The 25,302-nt window shown below is 34.6% G+C and overlaps 2 protein-coding genes across 3 annotated transcripts in view; one reads left to right on the forward strand and one right to left on the reverse strand.

Moving 5' to 3' along the window:
- The window catches only part of csnk1g1 (casein kinase 1, gamma 1), a 74,717-nt gene that overhangs the window by 19,183 nt on the left and 30,232 nt on the right, over nt 1-25,302 (forward strand). The gene's annotated exons all lie outside the window — the stretch shown is intronic.
- The window catches only part of LOC141332452 (anoctamin-1-like), a 27,272-nt gene continuing 1,984 nt past the window's right edge, over nt 15-25,302 (reverse strand). Inside the window, exons 2-11 of the mRNA XM_073837585.1 lie at nt 24,725-24,926; nt 24,522-24,633; nt 19,211-19,268; nt 18,802-18,902; nt 14,883-15,019; nt 13,916-14,068; nt 7,708-7,760; nt 7,064-7,248; nt 6,863-6,968; nt 15-561 (exon numbers count right to left, since the gene is read on the reverse strand). Coding sequence (XP_073693686.1) covers nt 364-561; nt 6,863-6,968; nt 7,064-7,248; nt 7,708-7,760; nt 13,916-14,068; nt 14,883-15,019; nt 18,802-18,902; nt 19,211-19,268; nt 24,522-24,633; nt 24,725-24,926 — 1,305 coding nt within the window. The 3' untranslated portion in view covers nt 15-363. The remainder of the gene's footprint in view (nt 562-6,862; nt 6,969-7,063; nt 7,249-7,707; nt 7,761-13,915; nt 14,069-14,882; nt 15,020-18,801; nt 18,903-19,210; nt 19,269-24,521; nt 24,634-24,724; nt 24,927-25,302) is intronic.

A 25,302-nucleotide genomic window follows, 5' to 3' on the forward strand; every position in this document is an offset into this window, starting at 1 on the left:
CCTACAGCCCTCTTTCTAAACAAGCCTACCAGCAGAAGTTGCATATAGCTGATAGAAAAAGATCCAGGAGAGTGTTTAATTCGGTAACAGACATAAGAAATAATAATAATAATAGTAATTAAAAAAAAAGAAGAATCTTTTTCTTGTAACTTTTTTCTGGTATACCAATGAGGCGGCAGTCATGTAACATTCTTTGTGGCAACATTGATCCTTACAGCAGTGATCCTCCAGGCCAGGCCAGTCCTCTACAGCCTTTCCGTTCTGTTTGAGCAGGTCACAGAGCTGGACTGAGTGATAAACAGGTCCTGGAATGGACCGTATTACTGCTTCCATCACAGCACTGGGATCAGAGCGAGCGCTGGACTAAGCTTGTGAGCTGGGACGCGAGCGGAGCGGCTGGGGGCTTGGGTCTCCGATGGTATTCCTGTACTTCTTGCCCCGTTCCGCTTTCATGAACAATTCCACAACGAGGTTCCTCTCCTTGTGTATCTGAACACTTATGTCCTTGGGAATGTCTGGGATTAGCCAATCCACAAAGTCACTCATCAGCATTACCACATTCTGTAAAGAGAGACCAGAGAGAAGTACACATTTGAATTAGAGTGACTCCAAATTTGAAGGAATATTAGCTGCTAGGTATACAACTGTTCTATTAACCAAGGCATTTCAACAAAAACCTTAATTTTGTGGAAAACACAGTAATCAAAATTAGAGAACAGTAACCGCTGTAGCACGAAACTAAATTTTGGAGGGTTACAGCTGTCAGAAATTAGTAGGAAGTGTACAGGCTCTTGCTTTGAATGACTTCAGCACATCTGTGGCTGCAGGACATCACTAGTTTCTCACAAGGCTCTGGTGTGATCTTGGTCCATTCTTCTTCCACTCTCTTCCATAGTTTGTTAACTGTAGTGTTTTTTCTTAGCCATGACTTTGTAGATCAGGCCTTCTTGCATGAAAATGGCAGGCTGACTGGAAGATGCTTGCAGGGAAGGAACTGCATGTTGCTGAAGGAGGTTCTGACAAATATTTGCATTCACCCTGCCATGTATCTGTATTTACCCTGTTTAGCACTGAACTGGCAAGCAATTCCAGCTGCAGTGTTGAACTGATTCCCTGTTCTTCTTGTGCATTTGTCTTACGTGGATGACCAACCTTTTTGGGGACTTGCATGAATTAGTGTCATTGTAAACCTGCAATATTCGAGGAAATCACAGATTTGGAATGACCAACTTCTCTTGCAATGACTGATAGGGTCTAGAGCAGTGTTTCTCAACTCCAGTCCTCGGGACCCACTGCTCTGCACATTTTGTATGTCTTCCTCATTTAAGGCACCTGATTTTGATCATCAGCTCATTAGTAGAAAGATTCATGAACTGAACTGAGTGTGTCAGACTCAGAAACATACAAAATGTGCAGAGCAGTGGGTCCCGAGGACTGGAGTTGAGAAACACTGGTCTAGAGGATGGATACCCGACCCGAGCACGACGGTACCCGACAGGCCGGGCCAGGTTTGGACAGATATTTAGAAAGGATGCTCGGGTTCGGGTCAGGCTCGGTCACATCAGCGCGATAACGCCGGTTTCACACTGCACGCGTAAGCAGGACGTAAGCAGGGCGTATTTTTTTCGACGCCCATGTTATGATGCGTTCACACCGGACGTGACTTGCGCGGAAAAAACACGCTATTCGCGCGTAGTTGAACGCTTGAACATTTGAGTTTACTCGCGCCATTCGCGCGGTAAATTCGCGTCATTTGCGCGTGACATTTTCTTCACAACGGATGCGAATTCGCATCATGGGAGGGGCGTCTGCCACTCGTCAGCGGGAAAGTAGTTGTAAAATAGGTGAATGAGCTCAATTTGCCAGCTTTAGCTTGCTTGTAGTCTCAATATGTATATATGTGTAGGTCAAATTGAGTAAAGAGCGTTTTTTTAAATTTACCAGATTGTCCGACCTCTTCACTCACTTTCTTCCTAGCAAGATCCTTTTTATTCCTGTTTCTACAAAAGTCCAAAGATGTATCGTACAGCTCCGAGTAACCACAGACAGCAACGGTGAATTTGTCCTCCATTGTTGTTTCGGATTTCTGCCACCGTCACTACTAGAGCAAGCTCCTGATTGGTTAACGCGGCGCGGATTTTCGCCAGAGTTCAGATTTTTGAACTCGCGCGAATGGCGCGGCAATCGCTTGAAACGCTCAATGCGCGCCGCTTCATTCGCGCGTTTCTCGCCGCAGGATGGCTATTCGCATCTTTGCATTGACTTAACATGTAAATCACTCGCGCTTGCCGCTTCATTCGCGTCCGGTGTGAACGCACCATTAACAGATCATTTACACCGCAAGCAGAGGCGGCGCAGCAGCGCGTAGCAAAGCAGAAGCGTCAGTGCCGCGATCGTTTCGGCGGCGACTCTATTTTTGCTGCACCGCTTACGCTGGATTAAAGTCACAGTGCATTGTTCTTCATCAAAATTGACCTGATTAACTTAAAAAATTTTGTGTATCATATGCACCACAATCACGGCTTAAAGGGGCTATATGCAGTTTTCTGAAATTTAAACTCGCGACTGACACCTGTGGCAAAAAAACGGAACTGCTCTTCCTTTCTGCTCGCTCTGGCAACGCGCGCTTGTACGTGCAAACTTTACAAGTCATCCGCTGCAAAGAAGTCAACATTATGTTTACAGAGGTAAGAACAGTCAAATACATATATTGTTTGAGAAACTATGTTTGTTTGCAATAATAGGCTAATTGCTGACTAGCGGTGGTGGCAGAGTGATCTGAAACGTTTAACATGAACCCGCTTGACGTCACATCCGCATACAGCGCGCGAAAAATCAGACCAGACAGAAAATAGGAAAAATATGATACAGGCTTAAACAGGGCTCGCAAAATCGCTAGCCCGACGTCCCGGGGCTATTGTGTTTTCCAGTCGGGCTACCAAAATGTGTCACTGGGCTGCCCGACGGGCTATCGTAAAGTAGACGTCTCCTGCAGGTCCTTAAAAACTCTTTAATTTAGTTGTATCAAATTTAAGGCCATAAAAAGTTTTAAATATGTTAAATAGTATAAAGAAAAGTCTTAATTATAATTTAGGAGGTCTTACATTTAGGGACAGAAAGACGAGAATCGCGATAGAGCTGGATTAAACTTCAAAAGGCAATGATGTCATTGAATAAATATGCACGCTGCACGTTTCAAAGTCAAAACGCGGCACGGATGTCTTTATATGAATGTATCTGAAGGGAACCGACTGTCCTCAGAAATGTGTCGTTGGCATTTTCATTTCATGCCTGATAAAACCATAGACATATTTATATATGTCTATGGATAAAACAGGGTTAATGGTGCTTTGTATACAGCCGTTACTAGGGAAACCGTAGTATTTCAGCGCTCCTAAAGCGCCCTCTTGTGACGGAGAATGAATCGGCCTATGTTTTTATGCAGAAAACACAATTGTTTAGATTTTTAGAAGGCACATTAACTTTTTACATTTACAACTCTAAGACGGTAATATATATGTTTTAAATAAATATAATAAATGATATACTCGATTTATCCCTTTTAATGGTATAAAGGCTGAAATGCCATTGTATAAGATATTTAGTTTTTGTGTGAACCTGTATCCGAATTATAAATCATATAATATTCTACCGTACACTGTCCAATCCTACTCATACTGTTCATATTACTTGTGCAGCTCTTAAAAAGGGTCATAAATTGCCTTAAATTTATATTTTAAAATTCTGCAGATACACCAAATAGTGAAATAAAAAGCATTCCTTGATATTTGTTTATATTTGTGTATTGAAAACATTTTTGATTGACATTTACCCCCAGTTTCACAGACAAGGCTTAAACCTATTCCTAGATTAAATGTAAATCTGAGCTGTTTCAACTGAAAGAAACTTGGACTGACTGATCTTAAAATATATCAGTGACTTTGTTTTGTCTCCAGATGCACACCAGTATAGTTTCTTTTCTAAGGCACGGTTATAAAAATTACTTAAATGTCCTAATTGAACTATGGCCTAATCCTGGTTTAGGCTAAGCCCCATATACAAAACCGGGCCTTAGACTCCTATCTGATTTTCTATATATATATATATATATATAAAAAGTCTTTTTTTATTTGGGCTAGTTAAATTATTTTCGGGCTACCAAAATCTGAAGAGTACCTGCCCGAAGGGCTACCAGAGATTTTGAAATTTTGCGAGCCCTGTTATAGGTGCACCTACTGTGAGCTGACAAGGTGTCAGTATGCTCATCAGGAGATGTTTGAGTCATAAATGGTCAAATAAAAAGGCTATTGTTACGTTTATTTTGGGGGAAAAGTTTCATATAGCCCCTTTAAAAGACTCACCAGCACAAAATAATGTTTTTGTGGGGTTTTATAAATAATGTCGTAGTTACACTTGTTCAAAACAATCACGTTAGCAATCTTTTTAAAAGTGAAATTTCTGAAAGTACTGAAGGAGATCCTATAATAATTTAATATAGATTTACAGTAGTAACAACAAATTATAAATGTATATGATGTGTCTTATCATGTTTTTACATATAATGGTTTCATTATAAACCTGATGATTATCTTTGGTGGACAACCACCATAATAAATTATGATATTTACCATCTGAATCGAACCATGTCATGTCAACATATTGAAAAGTCAGTCATCTATTAATTATCTTGTAAATTATTGTGTCTTTAGCCCCAACAGCAGGGGCGACTTTTACCCCAAATACCATAGTTTTACATATTCTTTTCGTTATTGAAAAACGGTTGCTTTAATTATCTTAAACCAAACTGGGAATCATTAGGACGACCTTTGTCTGAAAATGTATTAAATAATTTAGCGTTTCTCATTTGTTACTTAAATCTACAACATAAAAAAAGAGAAAGATATTTTTTTATCTTGTAAACTATACAGCATGTTAGCCTGTGTATGTGGGACAGAGGGGAACACGTCCGCATCACAGCATGCTGCCCATATCATAAATAAAAGCACATGACCAATAGCCTAATTGTCGGACAACACCTGAAATCCGCAACTGAATGAACGATACTCGTATGTAACTGAAGTTCACAATCCGCGGTTCAGCTGCCAGTGTGAAAGCACAATGGGCACGCGCTGCTCCCGCTCTGCATACGCGCTGCTTCTGCGCTGCCTCTGCTCTGCTTGCGCTTCCAGTGTGAAACCAGCGTAAGGCATTGACCATTTAAAATTTAAAACTGCTTAGTAGGTAGCCAACGGGCCTGTTTCACTTGATGCAAATGTTCGTTTTTGTGATTAAAATAAATGTAAAAACATTACCCCAAATCCGTCTTCCTGTGTGCAGAAATGTGTGAAACTAGCCAGGACAACTTGCTTAATAAAAGCGGGCTTTCCACACAAAAAAAGTGCATGTGTCATTAGTATGAGAAAAAAAAAAGATTTTAACTGTGTCGGGCTGGGATCGGGTTCGGACATAAATATCTTAATGCCTGTCGGGCTCTGACAGAAAAATCTGCCCTTCTACTCTTGTTAGGATAACTTCGAATAGGACTAAGCAGTGACCTTGAAATGTAAGAAAATTGTTTGCTCTTTAATTTTGATTTCTAATGTATATATTACACATATATACATAATGTGTACATACAGTTGAAGTAAAATTTTATATAACATTTTGCAGATTCTGCAACCATACAAAATGCATGTTATTTTTTATTTAGTACTGAATAAGATATTTCACATAAAAGACATTTACATATAGTCCACAAAAGAAAACAATAGTTGAAATTATAAAAACTACCCCGTTCAAAAGTTTACATACACTTGATTCTTAATACTGTGTTGTTACCTGAATGATACACAGCTGGGTTTTTTTTTTTTTTTTTGTTTAGTGATAGTTGTGAGTCACTTGTTTGTCCTAAACAGTTAAACTGTCTGCTGTTCTTTTAGAAAAGTCCTTCATGTCCCACAGATTCTTTGTTTTTTCAGCATTTTTGTGTATTTGAACCCTTTTTAACAATGACTGTATGATTTTGAGACCCATCTTTTCCCACTTAGGACAACTGAGGGACTCATATGCAACTATACAGAATGTTGAAACGCTCACTGATGCTTCAGTGGATTTGAATTTCAGGGTAATTGAAAATCAGGGTAAATTTGACTTATTTTGTCTTCTGGGAAAATGTAAGTATCTTCTGAAGTGTAGCACTAAATGAAAAAAATATGATAGTTAGGCAAAATAAGAAAAATGTACACATCTTCATTATGTTCAAAAGTTTACACCCCTGGCGCTTAATGCATAATTTTTCCTTCTGGAGCATCAATGAGCATTTGACTCTTCTGTAATAGTTGCATTTGAGTCTCTCAGTTGTCCTCAGTGTGAAAAGATGGATCTCAAAATCATACAGTCATTGTTGGAAAAGGGTTCAAATACACAAAAGTGCTGAAAAACCAAAGAATTTGTGGGACCTGAAGAATGTTTTTCAAGAACAGCAGGCAAACATAGGAATCATGAACAACTCTCACTAAACAAACAAACAAACAAAAAAACAGCTCAGGTTACAACACAGTATTAAGAATCACGTGTATGTAAACTTTTGAACAGGGTCATTTTTATCAATTCAAATATTATTTTCTCTGCATTTTGTATGATCCCTCTTATTTTGGAAAAAAAATTAAAATTGTACAGATTCTGCAAGGTGTATGTAAACTTTTGACTTCAACTGTATAACAATGTGAAAATTATGAGTTAGGAGCATTTTAATAACTTGTTTGTGTTCTAATTAAGCATATGATCATTATTAATCATAGTATTATTACAGAGGTGAAATTATGACCTGTGCATTTCTTTTAAAATGAATCTTTTAACTGACCTGAAAGACAATGACGAAAGCTAATCGGGCCGCCAGAATGGCCCAGAATTCTTTTGAGAACTGGTATGGTGTGTCAGACCACGGAGGATCCCTGTAATCTTTATATCTGTGGACAGTGTAAACATAATGAATATTATGCAGTGTCATACACCACATCTAAATAGAAAAAACATTCAGACACCCAAAAAACAAACTCAGTACCTGCAAACCTCCACTTTGTATCCCAGGTGCATTGGCTGCAAAGGCTCTGTGCCAGGCTGGAAGTGACTAACATTGAAGTATGAAAGGGTGTGATTGACAAAGCCATGAAGAGTCCCGTCTGGACTGTACATGTACTGATAGACCAGGCGTGGGATGAAGTCAGAGGTGAATGCGATCACAAACGCCTGAAGAGTGACACAGGAGGATTAGCCTTCGCCAAACCTTGGTAATAAGTTTCTATGCATTCATCAGGGTGTTCTGGGTGTTTGCAAACTGGCCCTGTGTTCTAATCTCTAATACTGGCTTGTGTCCTGCATTAAGTAACTATGAGATTTCTTTCACCAGTTTTTTAATCCACCATGTGAACATCATTAGTCAGATTGCTCGGAAAAGTAACAGCACACCTCTGCTCAGGTGTGGGATGACTAAAGGTTTCACTCATGTTCTCCGCACAAATTTTAAGGAGTGAGTTGTTCACCAAGGATTATTGCTTAATGTTAAAAACGTACAGTTAATCTGAGCAGTGACAAAATTAGTAGTAATGCTTGCCACTAATAATTACTTTCAGTGCATGGTAGTTTACATAACAGGTACATTACGATACTTAATAGTTTCAGAACAAACACATGGAACGAAAAACCTACATTAACAATGACGGCCACTTTACTGAGTCCTCTGAGAAGAGTGTACCAGATTCCTAAAGATGAAAAAAAAAAAACAGAAATAGAGAGATATTGGAATACACATATTTGTATTTTAAATGTCATTATAATTAAAGCCACTAAATAGTGCTGGGTAAGACTGAATGCCATCCCTAAATGTGACCCTGGACCACAAAACCAGTCTTAAGTCGCTGGGGTATATTTGTAGCAATAGCCAAAAATAAATTGTATGGGTCAAAATTATTGATTTTTCTTTTATATCAAAAATCATTAGGAAATTAAGTAAAGATCATGTTCCATAAACATTTTTTGTAAAATTCCTACTGTAAACCTATCAAAATGTAATTTTTGATTAGTAATATGCATTGCTAAGAACTTAATTTGGACAACTTTAAAGGTGATTTTCTCAGTATTTTGATGTATCTCGACCAAATATTGTCTTATCCTAACAAACCATATATCAATGGAAAGCAGCTTTCAGATTATGTATAAATCTCAAATATATAAATTATACTCTTAAATTAAAGTGTAAGAAATAATTTTTGACCAAAATCTTTCTTTCTTTTGATATATCCGCATTCTTGACAGGGTTTGTGAGTCACAAAATTAAAACACGTTGTTGCCGCATAATACCACTAGGTGGTGATAAAGTCTTAAAAATATAACTTCAGTAGTTTACATCTAGAACTTAAAAAAAGCTGTGTATAATCATGTGCGGCTCAATCTTGTTTAAAGTTGTAGATTTTAAATTCAGTTTAGTGATATGAAAACATGCATCTGCCCTTTTCTCAAAATTAAGACATGAGATAAGTCTATAGATAGACAAACCTTTTGGCTTGGCCAGAAAAAAGCAAGTGAACATTTCCATTATTGTCCAGAAAAAAAGATACAGTTCATTTACCATACTTTAAACTACGCTGAGCAGGGTATATTGATAACCGAAGTTAGGTTTGCAAAAATAAATACATATATAGACATCATTAATTTGCTAACAGTGAAAACAGTTACTTAACATGAAAATCTTAATCATGCAGTTGATTTTTGTTTATGGTGTTGCTTTATCTAACAGCTATTATAGAACATTATAACATAATTAAAAAAGACTGTTGTTGAATTTCAGTTTGGAGAAAACAGTTCATACACACAATAAAGTTTTAAACCAACATAATCACTGCTAGAAAGAAAAAAAGAAAGAAAGAAAAAGAAAGGAAACTGCAAACTTCACATTTACAAGGCAGGATCACTAATAGAAATTAACTTTTTCATTAATGGGTGACATTTTACCCCTAATTTGATTTCCAAAGGCATTTTTACCTTTATAAGGACAACTTGTTCTCTAACCTTATTAAACATGTCAGCTCTTTGAATGTAATCAATAAATTCAGTTAGAGTAAGACACTATGGGCTGTTACCAATTAAATGAGTCAGTATTAACAAAATCCATCTGTGCAGTGCAGAAGAGGCACAGAACCTGCCTGAAGTGACAATCGCACTGCATAAATGATGTTTTAAAACTACTTTAAAACCACCATTCAATCATGCAAACAATCCATTTAAAATGACTAATTTGGGTATAAAGCAAGTGATTTTTAATGAATGAGTCAGTGAATCAGTCACTCAACTAAATTCAAAACAGTTGATTCATTTAGTAAGGAAATTCAATCCCTTCCAAAATTAAGTTGCCTGTGGAGATTCGCAATGTTTCTGCTGTGGCTTTGATTGGAACACTTTTCGTTGATAAAAATGTCACTTAAAGGGTTAGTTTACCCACCCTCAAGGCATCCTGGGTGTACATGACATTCTACTTTCAGTCGAATCCTGTCAGAGTTATATTATAAATTGTCCCATTGTCCAGTGGATGGGTGTTTCTGTTCAATAGTCCAAAACAAGTCCAATAAAGTGAATTTAATCGAAAACAAAAAGTGCCTTACACGGCTCTGGGGGGGTGAATAAAGGCCTCCTGTAGTGAATTGAAGTGTTTTTATGAGAAAAATATCCATATTTACGATATAATAATCACTTTAATCTAGCTTGCGCTTACTGTTGTACCCGCGAGCCTCGCGAAAACCAACGTTTGTTTCCTTACTTCAGCAAAAGAAACCCAGTTTCCTCTCGACTTTTATCGAAATCCTCTTTTTGAAAAAAAAATTCTTTACAAATCCCCCTTTTGTACTTCTAATTCGTTACTGGTGTTTTGTTTTGCTCTCTCCTCTCCGCTTCCACATTCGTTACTTCTTAGCAGCGCATGTAGATGGATGCATTTTAACGGACTTCTTTTGGACTGTTGAACAGAAACACCCACCTACTGCCATTATAAAGCTTGGAAGAGCCAGGACAATATATAATATAACTCCGATTGGATTTGACTGAAAGAAGAAAGTCATGTACACCTAGGATGCCTTGTGGGTGAGTAAATCATGGGCTAATTTTCATGTTTGGGTGAACTAACCCTTTAATAATAATGAAAGAGACAGAAGATGTTTATTCAGCTGCTGTATAAAATCAATATCACTTTTGTAATTATCCAAATTTTTGGAGAACACAATATTTTCATTTACCGGTATATGCTTTTTTACTCTGAATTTCAGAGTACTGGTATATATAACTTGTAATGTCTTATTATGTAAATTTACATTTATGCATTTGGTAGATGCCTTTATCCAAAGTGACTTACTTTCACCCATGATGAATCAAACCCATGACCTTGACATTGCTTGTGCCATGCTTTATTGTTTAAGCTACAGGAATTCTATAATTATGTGTGTAAACATTACATTACCATTACATCTCAATAAAGCCAAAAATCTAAAATTACGAGATTAAAAGTCATAATATTTCATGAATAATGTAGAAATGACAAGAATAAAGTCGAAATGTTATGAGAATAAAGCCGAAATGATTAGAATAAGGTCGAAATGATGGGAATAAAGTCTAAATGTTTGGAATAAAGTCTAAATGTTCGGAATAATGTCTAAATGTTTCGAGAATAAAGTCGAAATGATGAAAATACAGTAGAAATGATGAGAATAAAGGCAAAATGTTTCAAGAATAAAATCAAAATTACAAGAATAAAGTTGAAATTACGGAAATAAAGTAGAAATAATGAGAATAAAGTCAAAATGTTTTGAGAGTAAAGTTAAAATTACAAGAATAAAGTTGAAACTACAAGAATAAAGTCAAAATGTTATGAGAATTAAGCTGAAATGACATGAATAAAGTCGAAATGTTATGAAAATAAAGCCGAAATGATGAGAATAAAGTTGAAGTGACGGGAATAAAATCTAAATGTTAGGGATAAAGTCAAAATTACAAAAATAAAGTCGAAATGTTATGAGAATAAAGCCGAAATGATGAGAATAAAGTCAAAATGTTCGGAATAACGTCTAAATGTTTCGAGAATAAAGTCGAAATTACGAAAATGAAGAGGAAATGATGAGAATAAAGTCAAAATGTTCAGAATAAAGTCTAAATGTTTCGAGAATAAAGTCGAAATGATGAAAATAAAGTAGAAATGATGAGAATAAAAGGCAAAATGTTTCGAGAACAAAGTCAAAATTACAAGAATAAAGTTGAAATGAGGAAAATAAAGTAGAAATAATGAGAATAAAGTTAAAATTACGAGAATAAAGTCAAAATGAAAGGAAAAAAGTCAAAATGACGGGAATAAAATCTAAATATTTGGAATAAAGTTGAAATGTTTCGAGAATAAAGTTAAAATTACGAGAATAAAGTCTAAATGAAAGGAATAAAGTTAAAATGATGGGAATAAAATCTAAATATTAGTAATAAAGTCAAAATGACGGGAATAAAATCTAAATATTAGGAATAAAGTCAAAATGACGGGAATAAAATCTAAATATTAGGAATAAAGTCGAAATGACCAGAATAAAATCTAAATATTAGGAATAAAGTCGAAATGAAAGGAATAAAGTCAAAATGTAATAAAGTCAAAATTTTATTCCCGTCATTTTGACTTTATTCCTAAAATCTAAATATTAGGAATAAAGTCAAAATGACCGGAATAAAATCTAAATATTAGGAATAAAGTCGAAATGACGGGAATAAAATCTAAATATTAGGAATAAAATCGAAATGACGGGAATAAAATCTAAATATTAGGAATAAAGTCGAAATGACGGGAATAAAATCTAAATATTAGGAATAAAATCGAAATGACGGGAATAAAATCTAAATATTAGGAATAAAGTCGAAATGACGGGAATAAAATCTAAATATTAGGAATAAAGTCGAAATGACGGGAATAAAATCTAAATATTAGGAATAAAGTCAAAATGACGGGAATAAAATCTAAATAATAGGAATAAAGTCGAAATGACGGGAATAAAATCTAAATATTAGGAATAAAGTCGAAATGACAGGAATAAAATCTAAATATTAGGAATAAAGTCGAAATGACGGGAATAAAATCTAAATATTAGGAATAAAGTCGAAATGAAAGGAATAAAGTCAAAATGATGGGAATAAAATCTAAATATTAGGAATAAAGTCAAAATGACGGGAATAAAATCTAAATATTAGGAATAAAGTCGTAATGAAAGGAATAAAGTCAAAATGATGGGAATAAAATCTAAATATTAGGAATAAAGTCAAAATGACGGGAATAAAATCTAAATATTAGGAATAAAGTCGTAATGAAAGGAATAAAGTCAAAATGATGGGAATAAAATCTAAATATTAGGAATAAAGTCAAAATGACGGGAATAAAATCTAAATATTAGGAATAAAGTCAAAATGACCGGAATAAAATCTAAATATTAGGAATAAAGTCGAAATGACGGGAATAAAATCTAAATATTAGGAATAAAATCGAAATGACGGGAATAAAATCTAAATATTAGGAATAAAGTCGAAATGACGGGAATAAAATCTAAATATTAGGAATAAAGTCGAAATGACGGGAATAAAATCTAAATATTAGGAATAAAGTCGAAATGACGGGAATAAAATCTAAATAATAGGAATAAAGTCGAAATGACGGGAATAAAATCTAAATATTAGGAATAAAGTCAAAATGACGGGAATAAAATCTAAATATTAGGAATAAAGTCGAAATGACGGGAATAAAATCTAAATATTAGGAATAAAGTCGAAATGACGGGAATAAAATCTAAATATTAGGAATAAAGTCGAAATGACGGGAATAAAATCTAAATATTAGGAATAAAATCAAAATGACGGGAATAAAATCTAAATATCAGGAATAAAATCAAAATGACGGGAATAAAATCTAAATATCAGGAATAAAGTCGAAATGACGGGAATAAAATCTAAATATCAGGAATAAAGTCGAAATGACGGGAATAAAATCTAAATATCAGGAATAAAGTCGAAATGACGGGAATAAAATCTAAATATCAGGAATAAAGTCGAAATGACGGGAATAAAATCTAAATATTAGGAATAAAATCGAAATGACGGGAATAAAATCTAAATATTAGGAATAAAGTCGAAATGACGGGAATAAAATCTAAATATTAGGAATAAAGTCGAAATGACGGGAATAAAATCTAAATATTAGGAATAAAGTTGAAATGTTTCGAGAATAAAGTTAAAATTACGAGAATAAAGTCGAAATGAAAGGAATAAAGTCAAAATGACGGGAATACAATCTAAATATTAGGAATAAAGTCGAAATGACTGGAATAAAATCTAAATATTAGGAATAAAGTTGAAATGTTTCGAGAATAAAGTAAAAATTATTAGAATAAAGTCGAAATGCTATGAGAATAAAGCCAAAACGGATAACGTTGAACAACAGAATAACGTCTAAATGTTTCGAGAATAAAGTCGAAATTACGAAAATGAAGAGGAAATGATGAGAATAAAGTCAAAATGTTTCGAGAATAAAGTTAAAATTATGAGAATAAAGCAGAAGTGATGAGAATAAAGTTGAAATGGTGGAAATAAAGTCTAAATGTTAGGAATGAAGTTGAAATGTTTCGAGAATAAAGTTAAAATTATGAGAATAAAGCAGAAGTGATGAGAATAAAGTTGAAATGGTGGAAATAAAGTCTAAATGTTAGGAATGAAGTTGAAATGTGTCGAGAAAAAGAGTTAAAATTGAATGCTATAGTTGTGTATACACATCACATTACTATTAGATCTCAATAAAGCCAAACAAAAAATAATAATAATTCACAGAAAATCAGTGTGTATGGTAGATACTGACCAATGTCCTTTGCTCTTACAGCGATCGGCCTTCTCAGCTCCGTGACAAACTTTTTGGCATCAAGACGGATCTCGATGACGTTGTTCAGTAGGGCAAAGAGGGGAGCCAGCGGAAAGGAGGCCACAAATAAGGTCACCATCCCAAACTGAATGACTAGATAAGAAAAAGAAACACAAACACCAATAAACTTCCACTGAAGCACAACTCACAGAATTACTGAGAACATCTTATCAAACTTAAAAAATAAATCAGACATTGGTATGCTGGGAAGCTTGGTCTTTAAATGAAAAAGGATAATTCAAAAGAATTATCCTTCAAGGGTTTACTTTATTTAAAATCTGATTTTAGCTGATGCTCTTGCATGTTACTAGTTTAGGGTCTCAGGAGGAGATTGGGTAGAAGGAATGGGACAGGAGAGGTAGAAGGATAGATGATAGAAGTATAGATGGAGGATGGTAGATGAGGGGGTGGGATGTTATTAATGAATTCAAGCCAGAACTAAAGCTCATAATCTCACGCTGCTCTGCCAGCCCCCCCTTTGGACCCATAATGCCTCTCTCTTAGCAGAAGTCCAGCCCACGCTGTAGCAGAGATGAGGCGAGATGAGAGGAGGGGCCGGTAACACACCAACTCCACAAATAACACTGCAGATCCTTCACAGAATGGACGTGCGTGTACCCAGTTTAGCATACATGCCGTCTAGGTGCTTGAATTAATCTCTTGTAACAGTGCTTTGAACAGATGAGGTGCATAAATCTGTTTAGTTGTGGTTAGACGTTTCAATTAGTGGTTGTGGACAACGTGAATTTAATATTTCATCATAATCGGAATATGTAATTACAATACATTTTTAATGATGCCGTGTTCCTACACGAGTGCAGAGAGCCGAGCCAGCAGGACCAGGAGAGAATACAATGTTTATACGTCTGTATGTGTGTGTGTGGGCGCGTAGTGTGTAGTGACTCACTCATTTCCATGTACTCTGGGTTGAGTCCGACAAAGGGCCCAAGGAAGTGGTCCTTCTCGTGACGGTGAAGCGTTTTGTTCAGCTCTTCCTGATGGTTTTTGTCTATCTTGCGTTGTCGGAGCATTTTCTTCAGTTTCCTGTGGCACAGATACATTATTGATCACTGTGGCTTTTGCATATATCTGACTTGGTGAACTCAGGCATATCTATTACATGTGCTCTTTTACATCAGAACAGCCATGATTTAAAATGTTGTTGTGAGCTGCCCGTGCGTATTTGTTTATTTTATATTTTAGCAAATTGGATTAACCTAAATTAAATATCTGTATTTGCTCCGAAATGGCTTAAACGATTAGTTCACTCCCAGAACTAAAATTTACAGACAGTGTACTCACCCCCTTTGTCATACTAGATGTTCATGTCTTTCTTTCTTCAGTCGTAAAGAAATCATGTTTTTTGAGGAAAACATTTCAGGATTTCTCTCCATGTAATGGATATGTATGGTGCCCCAGAGTTTGAACTTCCAAAATGCAGTTTAAATGCAGCTTCAAAAGGCTCTAAACCAGCTGAGGAAGAAAGGTGTTAACTAGTGAAAAGATATTTTCAAAACAAATTTACAATTTATATACTTTTTAACCTCAAATGCTTGTGTTGTCTCGTCTCTGCGATGCACATGCGTAGTCTGTGTAATCTGGTTCAATACAGTTAGGGTATGTGGAAAAACTCCCATCTCGTTTTCTTCCCCAACTTCTACATCGTCCTACATTGCTGCAGATGTACTGACCCAGTGTTTACAAAGTGAACGTGCAAAGAAGATCAAACGCCCTTTTACAAAAAAAGGTAAAACACCTTTGTAGGAGGATTTAAGTAAAAGACGAAAACGAATTGGGAGTTTTTCAACATACCCTAACTGTATTGACCCGGATTTTCAAAGACTATGCATGCGCATAGCAGAGACAAGACGAGCATTTGAGGTTAAAAAGTATATGAATTGTAAATTTGTTTTGAAAATAACCGATTGTTTCGCGATAAGAACTCGGGGGAACCATACATATCCATTATATGGAGAGAAATCCTGAAATGTTTTCCTCAAAAAACAATTTCTTTTTTGACTGAAGAAAGAAAGACATGAACATCTTGGATGAAAAGGAACAATCATTTCAACCGAGCAGTAAGTAGATTAAAAATAATGCAAAATGAAGTTAAATGAATTACTTTTTCTTCTGTGGAACATTGAAGAAAAATGTTGTGACCAAACAGTTTTGGTCATTCTTCAAAATATCCTCTTTTTTTGGACTATTCTTTCAAGGAATGTTCCTACTTTTTGTCATAAAAATGACACAAATGAGAATGATATTGAAATGTTTACATTTATATGCACTGACATAATGGTAGTTAGTAACAAACAGCAGTAATTTCTTAAATATTTGTACTTTGGCTAAATACGGTGAATGAGAAGGGAATTGTTATTAAATACAAACTCATGGGAATAAAACAACGCTTTCACAATTCCTCAATGTAACAGCTGCTTATTACTTGTTTATAATTATACTTAATAATATAAACTATTAATGAATAACTTAAATAAAATATTAAATAAATATTGAAATAGATAATATCTCGTAATTTCAACTTTAATCTCAAAACAATTTGACTTTATTTGTGAACCATTTGAAACAAAAAAGTTCACGCGAAACAAAAAAGTTCTCGTTCTTGTAAATTACAAAAATAAAGTTGAAATGACAAGGATACAGTCAAAATATTTTGCAAATAAAATCGAAATGTTTTGAGAATAAAGTTGAAATTTCAAAAATAAAGTCGAAATGATGAGAACACTGTCAAAACTTTTTGAGAATAAAGTTTACATTACAAGAATAAAGTTGAAATGACGAATAAAATCAAAATGTTTTGAAAATAAAGTAAGAATTATTAGAATAAAGTCAAAATGTTTGAGAATTTTCAAAATGTTTCTAGAATAAATTAGAAACATTTTGAAATTAAAGTTAAAATATTTTGAGAATAAAGTTTAAATGTTTTGAGAATAAAGTTTAAATGTTTTGAGAATAAAGTTTAAATGTTTCAAGGATAAAGTCAAAATGTTTAGAGAATAAAGTCTAAATGTTTTGAAAATAAAGTTAAAATGATGAGAATAAAGTCTAAATGTTTTGAGAATAAAGTTAAAATGATGAGAATAAAGTCTAAATGTTTTGAGAATAGTCTAAATGATTCTAGAATAAAATAGAAATATTTTGAGAATAAAGTTTAAATGTTTTGAGAATAAAGTTGAAATGTTTCGAGAATGAAGTCAAAAGTTTTGAGAATTTTCAAAATGTTTCTAGAATAAATTGACATTTTGAAATTAAAGTTTAAATATTTTGAGAATAAAGTTTAAATGTGTCGAGAATAAAGTCAAAATGTTTAGAGTATAAAGTCAAAATGTTTTGAAAATAAAGTTAAAATGATGAGAATAAAGTCTAAATGATTCTAGAATAAAATAGAAATATTTCGAGAATAAAGTTTAAATGTTTTGAGAATAAAGTTGAAATGTTTCGAGAATGAAGTCAAAATTTCGAGAATAAAGTCAAAATGATGAGAATTCTGTCGAAATGTTTAGAGAATAAAGTTTAAACTACAAGAATAAAGTCGAAATGATAAGAAAAAAGTCAAAATGTTTTGAGAATAAAGCTGAAATGTTTCTTGAATAAAGTAGAAATGTTTTAAGAATAAAGTAGAATTGTTTTCAGAATGAAGTAGAATTGTTTTGAAAATAAAGTTGAAATGTTTCGAGAATGAAGTCGAAATTTCAAGAATAAAGTCAAAATTATGAGAACTAAATCAAAGCGATTCAAGTTGCAAATGGCCCAGATTGGGAGCACTGGGAGAAGTTGCCAGGCCACCGGAATTTATTTGAATATATGAGGAATTATTAGCAGAAATCACACAAATGTGTTATACTTGAAGAGACAGTTTGGAAATTATATTCTTTTATAGCGTTCATTAGGCCACTCCATTAGTGTGCCAGCCACTAATAATAGCAATAAGCTTTGCGCTTTTGGCACTTTAAATATAAAACAAAGTCTCAGCTTTTAAAATCTGTCATTTTTATAGCGAAATACAATTCTTGCTATAAAGTCTTGCAATAATGCATTTTTCATGCTCTTTAATATGGTAAAACAGACTGCTGTATTCATGTGAATCAATCACCTTTTCGATTACAATGAGTACAATAAATTACTTTTTCGAATACATTGTAAACAGAAAGACAGTAGATTCACATGCAGCCTAAACTGTGAATAATACATTATTGTGAAAGACAATAAATAAATGAAATTGTTAAATAAATTATTTGAACGTCAGAGACACAATCGATATTTTAATAAAAAGTAAAATTATTGTTTGGCCAGCTAAGATTTACAAATAAAGGCTAGGATCATGATTTTCAAGTAGGACAGCACACCATGAGCTGTTTTTGGGATCTGAAGGAGCATTTGGACCCCGGAAACAGTGACATGTGACTAGATAACTAGATTCTGGTTATCTAAAAAAAAATCAGGTCAGAAAATGTGTAAGAATTTTGTAGATTCTGTTTGGACCTGCTCATGTATTTCTTTTAACCTGTATTACTTTCAGAGGCATTTGCCTGAGCTGTGCTTGCAATCCCGTATATTTGCATTAGTCCAAGAGAAACATAATATGCATTTGCAAGCAAGACACAAAAAAGGTCAGCAAGGTCAGTTCATGAAAAAAAAAAAAAAAAGAAAAATCAGATCATGGCAGGTATTTACAATGCTCTCGTCAAAGTACAATTATTCCCTAAAGCAATCACGTCAAGAAACGCGCACCACACCTATAATGTGCAGTGGGAATTTATCAGATTTCTTCCATCTACTCATGTCTTTGCTATGCTGCATGTACTCACGGAATGCCTATCTCAAACAGGTTATTCTGGATGAGCTGTTTGCCAAGCATGGTGATGCAGAGCTGTATGCACAATTCCATCAGACAGCCGGCATGGGCGCACTGCAGAGAGAAACAGAGAGAGATTTGACTCAGTTACTATGGAGTTGACTGGCTACACACCTCCGAAAGTATTAGTCATCACGACTGAGGTAACTTGGACAATCTGTCAAGTTATTTTTCATGTGATGATGTGGTTACAAGACTCCAAGAATAGACTATGGTTAAGAATGGATATTGCTTATACACATGTACACCAGTGGGTCAATGAGCTCTGTCATTTATTTTTGTTTTACGGTTCATGCCTTCCGGCACTTGAAGCCACCAATAACACATATATAAAAGGAGGAAGCTGAATACTAAATATGTACCTCTTCCATCCGGTAGGACCCCATAACGTAGATATATTTGCCTGGACGTCCTATGATTCTGGAGGCAATGGATAGAAGAAAGTCAGTTCACCAGTCACTGCACAAATTCAGACATTACAGTAAAAGTACCCTAAAGGGGAGATGAGTGGGATGAGGGGTTGCTCTGTTTCACAACCCAGTGAGCGGTATTATATTTTATCAGAAGCACACTGTACTAGGGCTGCCCCATAATAGTCGACGAGAAAAGGCTTGGTTAACCAAAATTTTATTAGTCACTTTGCTGCAGAAAAAAAATCCACAGGTAGTGGCGAAGTCATTAACGACTGGCCTGGTAATAAAGTACATCAGGCAGGACGTCCAAATGCTCACCTACCATTCATCGACTTCAAATATGGCTTTTCATCTGAAATATGTAAGTAGTAGAAACTTCATATGGCCACTTAATTTAATGTTAACCTAGAAAAATGTGTGCTATTTAAGAGATTGGAAGCTGAACAGAAGTGCGCTCACTGCATTAGAGATGGAGGCCCAGGTGCGGTCACTCGCTCTTAAAATACTCAGTTATTTGTGGTGATACAGATAAAAGTATCTTTCGAATCTTTAAAGACTCACATTTATTTGTGTACACTCAGGATAAAAACGAAAGTGCTTCTGTAAAATAATGAAAGCGCCTTCTGCCATTTCAGTCTCTGTGAACTTGAGCACAAAACTTTGTAACTTGCCTTACAGACATGAAAAATATATCCATAGAGAGTGAAATATGTCTACTTCTAAAATGAATATTCTCTGATTATGTGATCCATATGCAACATGCATAAGGCACATAACTACTGCTTATATGATGAGTCAGTGTCGCCGATCTCTTTTTTCAGATTAATACAGTTTTCTTTGCTGTTTTCCCCTGAAACATTCAGAATTATTATATCAAGCTTTTTTATGTGCGTTTGAGCGATTATTAGGCTATGTAGGCAATTAAAGGCTTATTATGATGTATATGGTTTATTAATAAATGTGCGACTAATAGTCGACTAATTCTTAAAATGAACGACTACTAGTCAACCAGAAAAATCTGTGTGTTGCACTTTTTAATGCTAATGTTTTAGCATCTCCACTCAGGTTCTTCAGTCTACTCAGGAAAAATTCCTTGATCAATCAGGTAGACCAGCATTTTTGAACAGATGTGGATCCAAGCCAGTGCTATTTTGAATGAACTAGCATTGAGGGGGGCACTGAAATTCATGGTGGTCTAAGCTGGTGTTTATGGAAGCTTGTTTCCGCCACAGGTTAAAAAATAAAAAATAATAAAAGGTAATTGTGACTTTGGTCCCACTTTATATTAGGTGGATTTAACTACTATGTCTTTACATCAAAAATAACTGCAGTGTTCATATTGTATTGCAAAACACTTCTGCTGTTACTGAAGTGGGATGTGGGTAAGGTTAGGGGCAGGTTTGGTGGTATGAGTAGGATTAAGAGTAGGTTAAGCGGTAGGGGATAAGTCAACAGTAGTTCTAAATGTAATTACAGAAATTAATTACAGATGTAATTACATGCAGGTATTTTTTTAAACATAAGTACAAATGTAAAAACATGTATGTACACAATAAGTGCACAATTAATGTAAGTACATAGTAGTTAACGCCACCTAAAAAAAGAGGGACGACTTTTCAGAAAATTCAAACTTTTTCTTTGTGATTCTGAGCTTAAATCTTGCAGTTTTTACTCTTTTCTTAGAATTGTGTGATATAAATTCAGAATTGTGAGATATAAACTTGAAATTTTGAAAAAAAAAAGTCAGAATTGTGAGATAAAATGTTGCAATTACCTTATTTTTTAATTACATGGTGGAAACAGAATTGCAGTTGCAAGAAAAAAAGTCAGAATTGTAAAATAACAATAAAAAAAATCTGGTTTGAACAAGAAACTACTTGTTCAGAGAGCTGAAAATATTTCATGGTGTTATAGTTTTGAGAAGAAAAAAGTTCACATCCTGAGATTTTTTTAAATGTCAGCAATGTTCTGAATTTGTCCTTCATTATTTTAGTTAAATTTGTTTTTCTTTTTAATAAAAACAAAAACCAATACGAATGCTGTTAAAATAACAGATGGATCAGCAGCATCAGTCAGAGCAGCAATACCTTTGAAACCTTAACAACAATGTTTTTATTCTGTGGCGTAAAACAAGTTTTCATATGTATTTCTAGACAATACCTAATTTATACTAGGATGATACCTAATTTTGGCATGTTTATTTTTTTCCTTGTAATTCTGAGTTTATATCTCAGTTTTTTCTTATAATTGCAAAATATAAATGTACAAATACAAGAAAAAGTCAGAATTGTGAGATAAAATTATTATTATTACTATTATTTTTTTAATTTTATTGTGGAAACAACAACCAAAAAAACAGAATGTAAATTCAGATGGGAAAAAAAGTAAAAATTGCAAGATGTAAACTCGCAATTGCAAGAAAAAAGAATTGTAAAAATTAAAACATTAAAACTAAATTATTATTATTGTTATTTATTCTGTGGCGTAAAACAAGTTGCCATATGTATTCCACCAATGACGATACCTAATTTATATAATGACGATACATTATTTTGGCCAGTTGATTTTTTTCCAAGCAATTCTGAGTTTATATCTAGTTTTATCTGTTTATATCTGAGTTATATCAGTTTTGACTTTTTTTCTTAGAATTACAAGATATAAATTCAGAATTGTGAGATAAAAAGTTGCAATTACCTTTATTTTTTTTATGTCACGGTGGTAACAGCAACAAAAACAGAATTGCTTGATGTAAATTCAGAATTCAGAAAAAAAAGTAAACTCGCAGCTGCAAGTAAGAAGTAAAAATTGTGAAATGATCTTTTTTCATTTTTTATTCCGTGGAGAAAACAAGTTTCCATATGTATTCCATCAGGGATGATACCTCATTTATACTATGACGATATCAAATTTGGGCCAAATTCTAAAAGCGTGTTCACACTGGCAGCCATAGGTAATGACAAAGCCACAAGACATGATTCACTTTTAGTGAGCAATGACAACTTCAGGTGACAATGTGTGTAAAGCAACAACCAAAGGAATTGAATATGGAATCACCGCTGAAGAGTAGGAATGCCAACTAGAAACCAATAATGCAGTGACTCACTATGAAAGCACCATAAAAGAGCATCAATGTGATCTGTCAGTGGACGTCTGCAGTAGTAAGTGTATGCTCAATACATTGTTTCTATTGTTTAGAGTATTACATGATACTAAACTACAGTAGCTGTTATTGATGATCTGTATTAATTGTGCTGGTACTGTAGGGCGGCAGCAGTCTTTTTGCCAGCCTTTGACGTTATATGCTTTGTATCGTTAATCCAAAAGGTGTTAGCTGTTTTAACTTAATTACAGGTAAGTCCTACTTGTTAAAAGACCTAACTTATGCAATGATCTGTACCTGTAGCTTATTTCTCTCATGTGTTGCTCATGATTCACCACACGTACAACCCCTAGTTAGATGCAAAATACACTGCAGTACAACAAATCTATAAGCTCTTTGGCACTTACTTATCAATTCTAGAACTGCAAGTCAGGAGTAAACAAATCAGAGAGAGCTCTTAATAATCCCTGTAAATTCCAATGACAAAATTCCATTGTTTGTAATGTATCTGTCTCTAAGTAAGCTTGAACATTTTTTAAAAGTGCTGGATTTACTACGGATTAACCTCCTGTAAAAAATGGCAGAACAATTGTGCTACTTGGTTATTTAAACATTCACCTGGATAACCCTTAAGGTTACAACGTGTTGCGATTTCCACCTTGCCTGCTGCACACTCTTCGCTGGTTTTCTTCCAACATAACCTCCACTCCCGCATACTTGTTTCAATGCTCGCCCACCTATGTTCACCCAGCTAAAAGCTCCTCCTCTCTTATGTAAATGATGCATTTAAATCCACTTGAACATCTTGTCTAGACAGCATCTGTCCTCTCTCCTCCAGGCCTGTTTTGTGCAAAACGCCCACTAACCCCTGAACATCCGATGTTCTTCGTGAAACCAAACTTGAGAGAGAAAATGGCACCAATCGAAGGTTCCTTGGCGAAATGAGTAGCATACGTCAGTTCAAAAGCAGACACTCAAAAGAAGAAATTAACCAGGAGGCTTATTCTGTCACTAAAGCCCTGCAGTTGGACCTCAATCTGCAAGTGTAAATCACCAGATCCTACTATTTATAGGTATCTGAGAAGTGAGCAGCATTTAAATCACATCAACTATCCATGGGGATACCCCAGGGCTCGGTGCTTAGACCCTTTCTCTTTTCAGTGCTTGTTTCAAGCAAAAACGCACATAATTTAGTCTTGTTTTTTCTTAAAATGACGATTTTTACTCAAATCTAAAATCCTTCTTGGTTTAAGAATTTTTGGCTGGAAACAAGACAAAAACTCTAAGTAAGAAAAGCATTTTTTTTCCAGTGTACAACTTATCCAGATACATGGATTTAAACATAAAAATCTTTCATGTTCTTTATGTGAGAAACACTATCTGTACACTCTTAAAAAACGCTGTTTTTTTTGTTTTTTTTTAACCCAATTTCTGGGTTATGCCTGCTTCTAATTAATTTGAATGTTAAAAAAAGTTCAAGTTTGTTTATTGATAGGTTATCAAGTCACGGCATCTTTTAGCTATAAGTGAAACGCAAGGCAGTGGTCTGAAGTTTTCGAAGTTTCCCTGGGGAATAGCTGTCCATCGCCAGCTTAGGTTTCAGACACCGGCATGAGAATCTGCATTTTTTCGGTTAAAAAGGATAACAGATAATTGTTTAATACACTTGAATATTACTTTTAAATGTTACATGCTGCAAAATTCAATTTGTCTTATATTTTTGTCCCTTCTTAATAAATGTTCACGTTTTGATTATTATTGTTGCCTCTAGTAATTCTGTCTGTTTTTTGTTTTTTTTATTTCCAACCTATTTTGGTTTATTTTAAACCAGAAATAGTAGTTTTTATTCAATATTTGAATTAATTAAAACAACCCAGCATGTTGGGTCAAAGATTTAACCCAACGCTGGGTTTGTCCATATTTGACCCAGAGTTGGGTTACCAAAAGAACCCAAATTGGGTTGTTTTAACCCAGCGTATGGATCTGATGTCTGTAATTTATTTTTCAGTAAGGATAGCAATGTAAATGGTAGAAAACAGGGTAGCTCACTAGGTTTGGAAACAGAGCTTGTTGCTCTAATACAGGGAAATCCTATTGAAGATCTGTTACTGAGTATTTGCATTCAATTTCAGATTGAATGCTTGCTAAAAATACTCTCACCTGCCTCTGAAGAATGCCAGGTACACAATAGGAGTAAATGCATTTGCAAACTTCAATACGAATGTCTTGAAGATTAGCCTCTCCTCAAAACTCTTGTCAGTTTTTGGCACCTCTGATGGGTTGAAAACAACAGCAAGTTCTTGAAACAATGTTTTGCAACACAGCTGACAACTAAATGTCTTGAGAACAATAACCAGACGTACCCATAACAGTGAGCCAACGTGCAATCGCTCCATAGACCTCATCCATGATGATGATGATAATGAGGTTGATGATAGCGGCAGTGGTTTTAACGGTGGCTCGTATATTAGTGCGGACTGTGGGAATGGAACTCATGTGCAGGGCAGTCATGATGGAGACTCTGTATAGTACCACACCAAACACGATGGCCAAGGTCACACAAATCTGCATAGGGAATACAAACACATACAATAAAAAAAATGAGTAATCTAATCATTTACTGACACAAATTGGATGCAGCATCACGCAAGTGTTAACATTTTCGGTTGTCAATGCAATTATAGAAATTCCCTCAAATGTAAGTCACCATGATTACTTTATTATGCAACTGAAAATGTCTGATAATAGGGGGCCTAATGAGATAAAGTGAGCGGTACGTGTCTGCTAATGTGATCTGGCCATCCATATAAAAATATAAATTGACTGGTTGTTGACTACTACTATGTAAACTCTAAAGAACTAAATTAACTATGGAACTAATTAAAAAACTATGGACTTTTTTCACAGAATTGCGTTATACAAACTCGCAATTCTGACATTT

This window comes from Garra rufa, chromosome 3, assembly GCF_049309525.1.
Source record: "Garra rufa chromosome 3, GarRuf1.0, whole genome shotgun sequence".
Classification (NCBI taxonomy): Eukaryota; Metazoa; Chordata; class Actinopteri; order Cypriniformes; family Cyprinidae; genus Garra; species Garra rufa.